The 13,078-nt window shown below is 37.8% G+C and overlaps 1 protein-coding gene across 2 annotated transcripts in view; it reads right to left on the bottom strand.

The window, feature by feature from the left end:
* Positions 1-3,428: 3,428 nt before the first annotated feature.
* The window catches only part of lrfn5a (leucine rich repeat and fibronectin type III domain containing 5a), a 64,462-nt gene continuing 54,812 nt past the window's right edge, over positions 3,429-13,078 (bottom strand). Inside the window, exons 3-4 of one of the 2 annotated variants that reach the window (XM_053510455.1) lie at positions 4,478-5,313; positions 3,429-4,032 (exon numbers count right to left, since the gene is read on the bottom strand). In XM_053510455.1, the coding sequence (XP_053366430.1) occupies positions 3,950-4,032; positions 4,478-5,313 (919 nt within the window). In that variant the 3' untranslated portion in view covers positions 3,429-3,949. The other variant, XM_053510454.1, reaches the window with a different exon arrangement.

The following is a 13,078-nucleotide window of genomic DNA, read 5'->3' on the forward strand; positions in this document are numbered from 1 at the left end:
TTTTAGAGAAGTCAATGTGCAGCTTGTATAACAGTATAGATTCACTGTCCTCTAAAAATAACTCAGATCCAAGTTTTATTTCTATAGTATTGTCCCTTGAGAACATATAATAACGTGGTTGCTCAAATGTGAGGGCTGTACTCAATTTTGTTGAGATACTTGTGTGTGTTTGTGTGTGTGTTTGTGTGTGTGTGTGTGTGTGTGTATATATATATATATATATATATATATACTCCTGTCTCACACTAAGCGTTCCAGATCCATCAAGCTTTAAAGGTTGAGTGAAGATAAATGAAGGATTGACTAATTGAAGAGATTCAGATTGAACATTTCCTCCTAATGCTAGCTTTGATGTGCTTAATGCTAATGTGGCACTGTGTGTTAAACTGTTTATGCTCTTTACTTTAAACGCCCATGATCTCTGACATGTGCAATGCAGCTGATTACCGTGTGTGTGTGCGTGTGTGTGTTTATTGCATTGCTGTGAATGAGGTACTGTGTGTATGTGTGATTAAGTCTCTGTGCATATTTTAGATATCTTTCTCCACAGGGAATCCAGATGGCCAGCAATCAGAGCTCTCTCCCTCTCCCTCTCTCTGATTTCATCCTCATTCACTCATTTCTCCATCAGCCAGACATCATTCCTCATTATTTGTGTTAACATGCTTTTTTCCGCTATCTGCTGTGCATCTCACTTTCTCTCTCTTTCCCACTCTCTCTGTCTTGGCCTTGCTTCATTTGTATTCAGCATTGTGATTGTTTTTTTTTTTGTTTTTTTTTGTGCCGAAGCGCTGATATTAGGTCTCTCTTTTGTATTCGAGGCTGCTCTCGTACTCGGCGCGTGTTCATGTTCGGGTTCAGTGATGAATTAGCCTTCGTAAGGGCTTCATCATAACACTTGCATAATCAGGAGAACATAAAGATAACGTAGCATCAGGAATATTATAAGATAAACAGTCAGTAAAACAGTGCAGTGCACGAATAACGGACTTAGTAGAGCATTCGTAAGGACCGACTAACATTTTATGAGCGTTAATGAGCACTTAATGTCACTGAGAGAAGTCTGATCTCCTGCAATGAGGTGAGGGATGTTTACTGCAGCTGCAACACTCTCTTTATGCCTCAGATGCAGTGTGTATGGAGCGGAAGGCACAGATACATTTACAAAGCTCTAAAAATTCAACCTTTTTAAAATTATTTTTATTATTATTGTTATTATTACTATAATGAGATTATTATTAAATTTTTTTTTTAACAAAAACGATCGTGACCCATCAACCCTCCAGCTGGTTGTGTTTTTTTCAGTGTGAGTATGTACAGTACAGTATGTGTGTGTGTCAGGAAGAGAGAAAAAGAAGGAGACACATAAAAATTCACCTCTTTTGATTAGTATAAAATTATTCAGCAACAATGTGTATTTTTTTAATTTGTTTTAGTCAAACTGCTTTAAGGAACATAAGATAAAACAATTTCCCATGCACGTCTTATCTCAGCGGCGTTCCCGAGCCTTTTTCCAAGATTCCCACTCGGGCGTGTGAGAGTGACGCAGGATTAATCTCTGGCTTTTTTGTTAAAGGTTAACACCAGAGATGATTCATGAGTGCGAACGAATCTTATCGCGAGCTTTAGATTAATCCGGTTCTGGAAAAGCGACTCTAAATGGAGCTGCTGTGACTGAAAAGAGACGCGTGATGCTTTCAAATCCGAACCAAAGCCTTTTCAGAAACGCGTTACAGATCTACGGCATGATCCGTGTCAGGTAAAAACTTTGATTTCCTGATTCACTTAACCGGAATCAGAGCCGATGTCTGTATGTGTGTGTGTGTGTGTTTATTTTTAGAGCACAGCGTTTTAAATACACATCAATCAGAAATCTCCCATAGGTCGAGGATTACTCTGTCACAATCCAGATCAGTGGATCATCAACATGTTGTCTACACACTACACAACATCTTTAATCCCTCAACATACCCTCTCTCTCTCTCTCTCTCTCTCTCTCTCTCATTTATTCTGAATTAGCATCATACAGTATTAGCATCACACTTCTCTGTTCGTCTGACCTTCGACGACTGCCGCAAACTCACTAATAAATGTGTTGAAGAATTAAACCTACAAAATGCTATTAATATGTAAAAGTAATATTGAATTTGTTCGTCTTTTGGCTGCTCCCATCAAGGGTCTCCACGGTGCACAACATGTTACGTGACCCGCACAAAAAACTTGGTGCAGGTTTTACATCGGATGTCCTTTCCGACACAACACACACATTTTATCCTGGCTTGGGACCGGCACTGCTCCTAGTGACTGGGGTTTGGGTAGGAATCAAACCCGGGCCATCCACATGGCAAGCAAGAAACCTGCCACTGACTTTTGGTCATTTTATTATAAGGTTGATGAATAAACTGAATCTGTCTGTTATGTAATAGGTTGGAAAATTGTTGTAAAACTTAAAGCTTAAAACTATGTTCTCCACATTTACTAAAATGTAATTTTAACTTTGAAATAAACAAGAAAAAAATGTTAACATGAATTAGCAAGTTCTATATTGAATACATATTTTGTAAAAAGTGAAAATATTACAGTAGAAACTTAGGACAGAAATTAATAAATACATAAATTAGTAAATGAAAGACTGTATTAAGTTCTTGAGAAACATTTTAACTTCAGATTTGGAAATAAACTATTTATAAGCAAATAATATGTTAAAAAATAAGAATTTATGCATTTAAATCTGTATTTATTTTGGTAGTGTGAAAGAAATAGAAATGTTTTAGCATTAAATAATACATTAACATAAAATAATTAACAGCAAGCTAGCAATTTTTTAAAATATTTTATAAAATTATTAATTAAAATATATATATGTATATGGATTGGCACCGCACCCAGGGTGTACCCTGCCCCCTGGGAGAGGCTCCAGGCCCCACATGACCCTGTATAGAGGATTAACCGGTATAGATGATGGGTCAGTAAGTGAGTGCATGAGAAAAGCTAAACATTATTACAGCATAAGTAAATTATAATGTATTTTAAATTAGTAAAAAGCTTTAGTCATTTATTAACAGACCAATACTGAACATTAAATTGACTCTGTAGCACATTTAGTTCAAAGTAAAACATGTTTAATTAATGGGTTGTACCCTAATATATCGTTAATATGTAATTAATGCTAATAAAACAATTCTATCCTCTATACTGCTTTATCCTGTATCCTGGCCAGGTGACTAACCCAGGGGACAACAAGCCTACTCCACATGCCTGGATTGTGGGAGGAAACCTGAGCACCCTAAGGAAACTTACCAAGAACAGGGAGAACATCAAACTCCACACATACCGACCCGACGAGACGCGAGAATCAAACCCAGACCCTGGAGGTGCTAACCACTAAGCCTCCGTGTTATGTGGTGAGCTTTTTAGATTTTTTCGCTTTATTACTTTTCAGGTTCGTCATGTCTTCGTTAAGTGTGTTTTTACACTTTACAACACGACTAACAAACACGTGCACTACTTTCTTTTTTCCATTTTATTTTATTTTACACAACATACCAACACAGTAGATGTTGTCTTTCTGTACACTTATTCTTTTCTTTTTTTTTTCACTTTCGAGCCTTCAAATTAAGGCAATATCAATGTCACTGAAAAGAAAAAAAACTTTGATCTGTTTTTATTTTTTTTCTCTTTAAAAAATATCACTTTAATAACACGTCCAGGTTTTTTTTTTTTTTTTAGAGTATCATGGTTTTTTTTCTTCTTTGCTCTCTCTTTTTCTCTCTCTGCTCTCTATCTCACTCTCCACGCACAGGAAACGTTATTCCCCTTAAAGAAAGGTTAAGAAAGGCTTTTTTGTGTGAAATACTTCTCAGTCTGGTGAAACGCGGTCCTCAATCCAGCCGGAACTCCTCTTTTCTTTTTTTCCCTCCCTTTTTTAATAGAAAGGCACTGACGTGTTTTATTTGTCAGCGCGATGAGCAGTAAGAGGAAGTTTCCTCAAGGCAAGCGAGCGTCCTGTTTCTCCACGGGCTTTCAGAGAAGCTGGATTAAAAAAAAAAATACAACAAAAAAAAATTCAAATAATAAAAATACAAGTATTAAGAACAAGAAGGAAAAAGAACTGCAGAACTCACATGCAAATGAGTATACACACACATACCCACCCACACACACACTTCGTAAGAATTCTACAGCATTTATGTGGTATGAGTTGGATTTTTATAAACGGTGCGGTGAAGTTTTAAAGCTACAAGCGCTAACCGCTAATAACTGCCAACGTTACACACCAGCTGCATCATGAGAATTCTTACGAATTTTAAAAAATCAACACGCGCGCATACACACACACGCACATGTGATGTTGGACGCTAACTAGTCATTCACACCGTGCTCTCTAAAATCCACTCTGAACTGGAATACACCCCTTTATCTAAGTCGGAATTATCCACACTGGCTAGCATTCCGTTCATGGACACACTCCGCTTACACCGAGTGTTCCCGAGCTTGCCGGCGTAGCAGTGGTGTTTGAAGTCTTCGTTTAGCGAGTACCTGCGCGGTGCAGCTCGCGTCCCCTCCACCGGCAGTGTGAGATATTTCGATACAGATGGACGTGGTGGCGCCCTCCTCAGGATGGGAGTGTCCCTAAAGCGAGAAGGCAGCAAAGGAGCGGGGCTTGACGGGGGATCAGAACGCAGAAGTGGCGTTTTAGAATTGTTGCGGTTGGTGTTGTGAGTCTCGGCACCGAGTGCCAGGTCAGTCTTCTCCTCCGGCTTCGGTGCTGGTCTCCGTTTCGGCTTGATGGACGCCGAAGATCCTCCCGTGTCCCAGCTCTGGCTCACCACAGACGTCTCGGTGGAACAGTCAGGAAGAGAAGTCTCTGACGACTGAGTGAGGGAATCTGGAAATCCGGGGACGAGGCATTTCTGGTAGTCGTCCCCGCCCTCTGGAGCCACGGCGCCCTCTTTATTAGCTGATGGACTGACTGCGGGGGCATCAGGCTGCACCCCAGTGGCGGCGGTCCCCTTGGCGCGGTCACCGCTCATGCACACCTTGTAGCGGATCATGAGAATGATGATGAAGACGAGAACGGAGGCCACGATGATGCCGCCGATGATCAGGATCATGGTTCCTCCGAGGAACTGCGACTGCATGAAGTGGCAGCGGAGGTACTCGGACTCAGTGGTGAACTGAATGCAGCCGACGACACGCGTGGCCGTCAGGGACGTGATGGCATCATCGTAGATGGCGAGGACGCAGAGATCGTACTGTGTCCCGGCTGCCAGGTTGTTCACCAGGAAGTTTTTGCTCGTCGGTGGAATCATTCTGTGGATGGGGTGAAAAAAATACATATACATAATTGGAGATTGGTAAATGCATCAATAACATCCTGCTAATAAAACATATTATATGCATGTGTGTGTGTGTACTGTATGTGTGTGTGTGGGGAGGGGGGTTGTTGCACAGTGTTTATCATCACTTTTCACAAAATGTGATTGTTCTGTGATTTTGTTAAAAATGAAATGTGGCACAATTAGCCATTCAATTAATTCTGACACTAATGACTGAGAACTGCGTTCAGGTCTCATTATCCGAGCAGACGATTAACGGCGAGCGACAGAACGCCGAAATGATTCCCACTCCACTTCAATCACAAAGTCATTTTTCTTTACAATCTCCATCAACTCATTCAGCCCAACTCCTTTGCTAGCAGCTAAACCCATTTCCCCCGAAAGTGAGTGTGTGTGTGTGTGTGTGTGTGTGTGTGTGTGTGTGTGTGTTCTGAGGGCACAGGCGTCCTTTCAGTGCTTTGAATAAGGCAAGTGTGTGTCTCACTGAAGCAGAGACAGGTGTAGTGTGTGTATGTGTGTGTGTGTGTGTGTGTGTGTGTGTGTTTGTGTGTGCCTGTGTTTGTGTGTGTATGTGCATGTGGCTGCTCGATAAGAGACGGCATTGTTCGTTGTGTGAAGTGAAAAAAAGGCTTGGGGAGCGATAGCACAGTGACACAGGTATGGCAAGACTCAAGCTGATGTACAGACCCTGCACTTCTCTGCTTCAGAGACTACGTGAGCGAGAAACATGTGAACAGAGACGTGACAGATATGTACGTTTAGTGAGGAAAGATTCCATTTCAGTAGAAATTCTGGGGTTTTGGGGCAGGGAAGTGAAAGGGGGTTGCTGGGGGTGGTTTACAGTGAAAACCATACAGTAGTTCTTGTTAACCCTCAAACAACCTTTTAACTACTTTCCACTAACAGCTCATCCTCATGTTCTTATTCCTCCTACACAACACATCAAAGCTATTTATAGTCACAATGTAATCAGTGTGGTGTGTTTCTCTCTTTCTCTCCATCCCTCTCTCTCACTCTCTGTGTGGCCTGATTGTAATTAGTTTGTCATGACACAAAGTACTAACACTGGAGACTCCTTCCATAAATGTTAAAGCACATTCTTTCACATTGATTAAATTAAAACCACAATAACTATCAATTTTTATATTATGAAGGGATAATTACACATAAATTGCATAAAATGTATTATTTAAACAAAACCTAAATAACTGAATATGCAAATGAATTATTTAATATGTTTTAATTTCATGATGCTCAAGGGCTATTTAATTCTAAATTCATTAAAAACTGATTGTGGTGGGTATTTAGCTTATCATATTAGTATCATTTCTGTCTCACTACAGTAAATAAAAATATAACTATAAATATAATTATTCTTATTTAATGAGTTTCACAAATTCGCTTTTTGTTTAACATTTTTCAGCAAAATCGAAATGACTCTGCTCTTAACTTAAACACGCTGAGCTATGAGTCCGTATGTTCAGCAAATGCTATGGTAAGCATCAATAATTTTTTAGCGAACAAAATATTTATGTCACTTTTATTTATTTATGCTGCAATCAAATGTTATTATATTCATTCAATTAATAGTTTAAAAACAATTTATGTATTGCTAGTGCGATTTAAAGTGTGATATTTAACTATTAAATGTAGCATTTTGTATTCAAATATATTTGTCTAGCCTACCAGCAAATAATGGCACGAGTAATCTCATTAAGAATAATAATAGATTGCAATAAATTGCACATTTTGCGATTAAATATTTGCAACTGATCAACTAATTTTGTTTTTTTTGTGCAGTTAATGGTGCAACACCACTAAATATTATGCTTCATTATAAATATACAGTTTATATATTAGATTTTTGGGGAATTATGAAAATAAGAATCTGGTATTTGGTCAAGCAGCCGAGGGGATTATTTTACATTAAAAAATATGTCTAAAATACAGTATGCGTCAAAATACACAGTACTGAAACTCGCGCATCTCATAAATGTGCATCTGTCGACGACGCATAGCTTCAGCCGCACGTGTTCCCAGGAGTGAAAAGGTAATTGTGTTGTGCAGTTGTTGTTGAAAATGGGTCTCTCGACAGAGGAAAAATATTTAAAGTTCTTAGTAATCATACTTGATAGTATTATTTCTGCTCAAGTGTTTGTGAATTGGGAGTTAAGTGTAGTGTAAAAAGGGGCAAAACAATTCAGAGAGATTTAATGGAACGGCACCAAGTAACTCAGTTATTCTTGAATTGGTTAAGAAATTTCGCCGTTCTGGAATTGTAATGTGTCAACTGTGTGTAAACGATGTGAACACTGTCTACAGTGCGGTGGTGCACACACACTTTGAACACTTATATTACGCACACTGTGGTCAATCAACACGCAAATAGTGTGTATATTCGCTTATTTTAAAAATAAACTCATATGACGACAAGTTGATATTGCTCATCTTTTCATTTCAGTACTGTATATATCTTGGTGCATATTGTTCAAGTTAAAGAGGGACTTTTGATTGAGCAGAATAACAAAACACACTTATGAGAATACATCCTATCTATATCTGTATCTTTATTTCTATATAAACCCCCTGTTAGACCAATGCACATATCCCACTTGGATAGCATCATCGTATATTGGACTGCCTGCTTCATGTTTGAAACGCTGGCCTCTTAAGAACTCCTTTAATGGCTCAAACATGTGGACATGGATCTAAACGCAGTCAGGACTGTACGGGGGGTGTGGCAATAACTCCCAGCAGAGTTCCTGTAATTTGGTGGGTGATTGTGTGTGCAGTTCTCACAAGTTGGAAAAAAGTTACACGTCGATTTTTAAAGATTTCTGAATGTTGCAGGGATAATTGCAGTGGGCTCTGAGCCGCCTTGGCTAAGATCATAATTCACGGATATACAAGTATGTCCCTCTTTAAAACGTTTGCACCACTCAGATGTTTTACTGTGGCTAACCGTCTCAACACTATACAGTGTGAAGTCGCCTGTAAATGTAAAACTTTTACAAATCCCAATTTGACGTGAACGGCCCTCGTAATATTACATTAAATGTAATACATTAATTTACTAATAATAAACGAATAAGAAATAATCCTTGTTTTTTATATACCAGGGGTTCTCAACATTAACACATTAACCTATGCAAGGTGTTAAAATATGTAAATGAATTCAGAAATTCAGAGTCAGAAATCATAGCGATACAAACAGAAACAGTTCTCTTAACAGTTTAGTCTCTTAAAGAGCTTTTAGACTGGACTAGTTCTGCATTTTTTAACTCTTCTCAGAGCTTTTTTGTTTAGCAGGGCGTGTCCAAGCAGCACATCCTGCATCACACTAAGAAATAACAGAGGCACTAGTGACCTCATCCCACTACTGTCAAGAGCCATACTCATCAAACATTGCTCTTCATCGATGATAACACTCGTTTTGCATGAACTGCTAAAAAAATGGAAAAAAAGCAATGTGTGTGTGTGTGTATGCATGTGTCAATGCAATATTTTCACAACAACATAAAGGTTAATGTGTTAAAAGTAAATCTCTTTTTCTCTTCTTCTCTTGGTATACAGAAACTCTCTACTAGGACTTTAAAGGAAGATGAGTGAATCAGTGGCTCGTGTGACCTGTAATACACCAGGCGCAGGTCCTGAAGCTGTACTGAGACTTCTGACAGATCACGTACATCTTTTTCCGATGATTTTTAATCACAGTGACCTCTCTCTCTCTCTCTCTCTCTTCCCCCTCCCCTCTTGCAGACTGCTAGACTCCTCTCTCTCTCTCTGTTCTCGTTTCCTTCATTCCAGCTCCTGAACTCAAAGCGGAAATCTGAGCTCCGTTATCGATTCATGTTGACCGTCTAATCCTTTCACTTCAGCTCCCTGAACAGCAGCGCAGCAGATACTGAGGTTTATTTATTTTTTTTGCCTCATCATCACTCTGATGATCCGTTGAATCGTTCTTATTGAAACAACTCGTTTCAGAGAGTCAGTTAGAAGGATTTTTATATTCGCCTATTTAAACAAACCGAGTGCAGTGTTCCTTTGCAAATGTGGTCAGTCATGTTAGCTACTGTAAAGCTAAATAATGCAGCTACAGATACGGGAAGCTTATGATCGCCAGTCTAAGAGCAATCAGCTAAAAGAATATGGTTTAAAAGGAAAAAAAACAATAATACTATTGCAACATTTTGAAAACGAATCACTTTTTGCAAATTAGGAGGTGTGGCCTAATGTCTGAAGGTTATAAGCTCACATAACTATATTAGCATCAAGGAAAAATTAAATGTAGATAGATAGAGAGAGAGAGATTTTTTTATATAAGACATTACAATACAATAAGTATACAATAAATTCATGTATAAAAACAATATTACCTTGGTGAATATTTTATTTCTGATCAGAATTTTAAAACAAATTATTGTAAAACACACACACACACACACACACACACACAAAACCGTATTTACAAATTATATATTATAATCACTCATATTCCTAAATAAATATAATTGACTTATAAGAAATAACAAAACAAATATTCTTATTAAAAATAATATTGCCTAGGCACATTTTATTTTTACGATTTATGATTAAACTTTTTAAAATGAATTGTTGTCAAACACACAAAGACAGAGATTAAACCTCATTTCCCGAAGCAAAGAGTAAAATCTAATCCATACACGCTCCAACAGCTTTTTGCAGTATACGCTCTGCCTCATGAACATGCTCTGCCTCTTTCGGTCTATGCACCAGGGTCACAGGCAAAAAAAAAAAAAAAAATATATATATATATATATATATATATATATACGTTGGATTTTTTTTCCATTAAGAAATAAATAATAAAACGAAGGAGAAGAAATAAACTTATGATAATAATAAAGTCTAGTCCAAATAACCAGTCCAGCACTAGGTTTTATGCATAGTTGTGCCACATGATTGTGCAATACCACATGATTTTTTAGTCTGTAAAACATTTATTATGAGTATTTTTGTAAGTTCTACTGTATGTTTTATATATATACATACATATCATACAGATATTTATTAGTAGTTCCCTCCTGATCCACATACTTATACATGTATAATAAAGATGTCACTCCTCTCAACATGTCAAAGAAACAGCCCGAATCCTGGAGTCCGACTCCTGACTTTCATCAGCAGAACGTTCTCTGGTGCACTAATGGAACTGATCGAGGGCTTTTTTTCCCTTCCAGACAGGCTGATGGTTACTGCACTCAGAGACGGCGCTCTCAATGCAATTATCAGCAGCCCCATGCCATGCCGAAAAGCACTTAAAGACTCGCGATGATGTGCTTTTTTTCTTTTAGCAGAGACTGAAAATCCTCAGGTTTTACAAGAAAACACAAAAACTGTGCTCTTAAAGAATCAGCCACATCCTGGCAGCCATGAGCCCAGGTTACCTCTTTATTTTTTAATAATTGCTCAATTTTTCATTAGTGTAGGATTTTTAAAAAGAAAGTGCACACAGGGCAGGTAAAAGCCTTTGCTTTGTTCTGGAGAAAAACAAACAGAAAAGCTGTCAATCTTTTTGGATGGGAGGGGCAGAGTTACTGTCATATGCCAATCAGAGCCACATTAGCCAATCAGAGGCATGCATATGTCTGCGTACATGAGTGAGGAAAGATACAGAGAACATGAGGGGGTGTTAGCATTCACCCAAGCTAATGGTTATCTGTTGGCCAAATGACCAAAATGAGAGAAATGTAACATGGGATAAAGAAAAACAAACAAACACTGAACCAGTAAAAATAATATAAAATAATACAAACAAATATACATAAGGTTTATTATAATAATGTAAGTAAAATAGTAATAAATAAACACTCAACACAAGATAAATGAATACAAATTAGGAATTGATGGAATAATGAATGTGAAACGATCCTAAACATTGACCAGCCAAAAAAAGAAAAAGAAAAAGTCACTCCCTGGATTTAACTAGCAAATAATTAAGATCTTTCTGCTGGATAATTACTTCAGTGATTAACATGGTCTAGCTGGCAACAAGTTATTTAACACTAACTGATGCAGTAAGTAGCTTGTCATCTCAACTTTTATTTTAATGTCAGCAGAAGAGATAACCTGTGGTCATGGCAAAGATGTTACTCTGTTTCAAAAGGGTCAGATTACTGTCCTGCATCACGTAAAGAAAACAACTAGGGAGATTACTGAAACTATTAAAAGTGGGTTAAGAACTTTTTAACACAATATTGTGATGAACCATCAGCTTCGAGGAAGGAATGTGGTTGGAAAAACATCCTGAATGAGCGATATGGAAGATCACTTAAATGCTTCAAAATAAAATCAAAATACGGTATAACAAACAACAGTAGAACTTACAGCTACGCTCTTACATCTCTCAACTTTAACTGTTCAAAGATTATTTCATATTTTGGCCACTGGATGTAGTGATGGATTTTTTCTTCCCTAAAAGCATGTCTATAGTCCAAGGTGACGATATGCAAATATTGCTAATCAAACAATCGAATGGATTAATAAATTAATAATTGATTAATGAAACAGAGGCTTTACAGTGCAATAGTTGGTGTTTCCTTGCTTTCAAGAAAGTAAACTTGGTATCTGTGAGGGTTTGACTGTAGATGTTCCACATGGCTCTGTTCACCATCTCCTCCTCCTCCATGCTGTTGTTTTGGTGCACAATGTCTGTTTGTTTTTCTCCCCTCTTTAATTATAACTCTGATTACCCGATGAAATGCAGAACACACACAACAATGAATATGCATGCGTTTCTGTTTAGTGTCCTTAACCTCGTCAAGTGTCCTTGGGCTTTTAGATAAAAGCACTTATTGCTAATATTATTATTTATGAGCAACAGATGGCATTTAGTGTGAAATACAGCGCATAGTGATCTCCATGAGCTTTGTTTATTATATTATTTAATTCTTACATCTTAATTATTGCTGCTGCTGTTCTTTATTATTTTCAGCTTTTTTTTTTCCTCATAAGACTGCTCATTTCCTGCGGAGCGAAACTTTTTGGGTCAGGGGAGTTATAAGCCGGGTATGAAATCTAATGAGGAAGAACAAAGGTTAAAGCTAAATCGGGTTCAATTACCCCTAAGTCGCTTAACAATGAAGATGAGCCACGCTCATTAAGCTAATTGCCATTATTGGCCTTCGTCTAATTAAAAGTTAGCGGACTCAAATAAGTGTTTGTAGCCATACAGTAAGGTATAGACGTCTCCATTAGTGGGAACTGGATTGTTTTAGCTAGCAAAATCTACACAGACATCTGCTTAGCTAATTCTTCCTTTTCTGTATTGTATTACCGACAATGATGTGTATATACAAGGGCTGTTCAAGTCAAACTGGGACTCAATTCAAAATAAGGGAAAAAATACTAGCTTTTATTCTCTGTATAATGCCCTGCTACAATAATACACTTACCACAGTGTCTCACTAATGCTTGGATACCATCAAGGTAAAAAGTGTTCAAAGTTTTCAAGTTCAAAATGCTGGCTTCCCACAAACTCCTTAAATGGCCTAAAAATGTAGAAAATCACCGCACTGTGCTTGAAGTCTTCTGTAAATGTCACTTTCACGCTTTCATTCACCAGAAATTTCATCACAAGTCCCTTTGCTTATAACATTACTTGAGAAGTGCATTGAATGGAGGTGAAGCGAATGCTATACAATAAACTCCCCAAAGATGTTCATTTAATTCCAATGGGTCATTTATAAACACTGTAGGGT

The sequence above is a fragment of the Clarias gariepinus genome, chromosome 13, assembly GCF_024256425.1.
Source record: "Clarias gariepinus isolate MV-2021 ecotype Netherlands chromosome 13, CGAR_prim_01v2, whole genome shotgun sequence".
Taxonomy (NCBI): Eukaryota; Metazoa; Chordata; class Actinopteri; order Siluriformes; family Clariidae; genus Clarias; species Clarias gariepinus.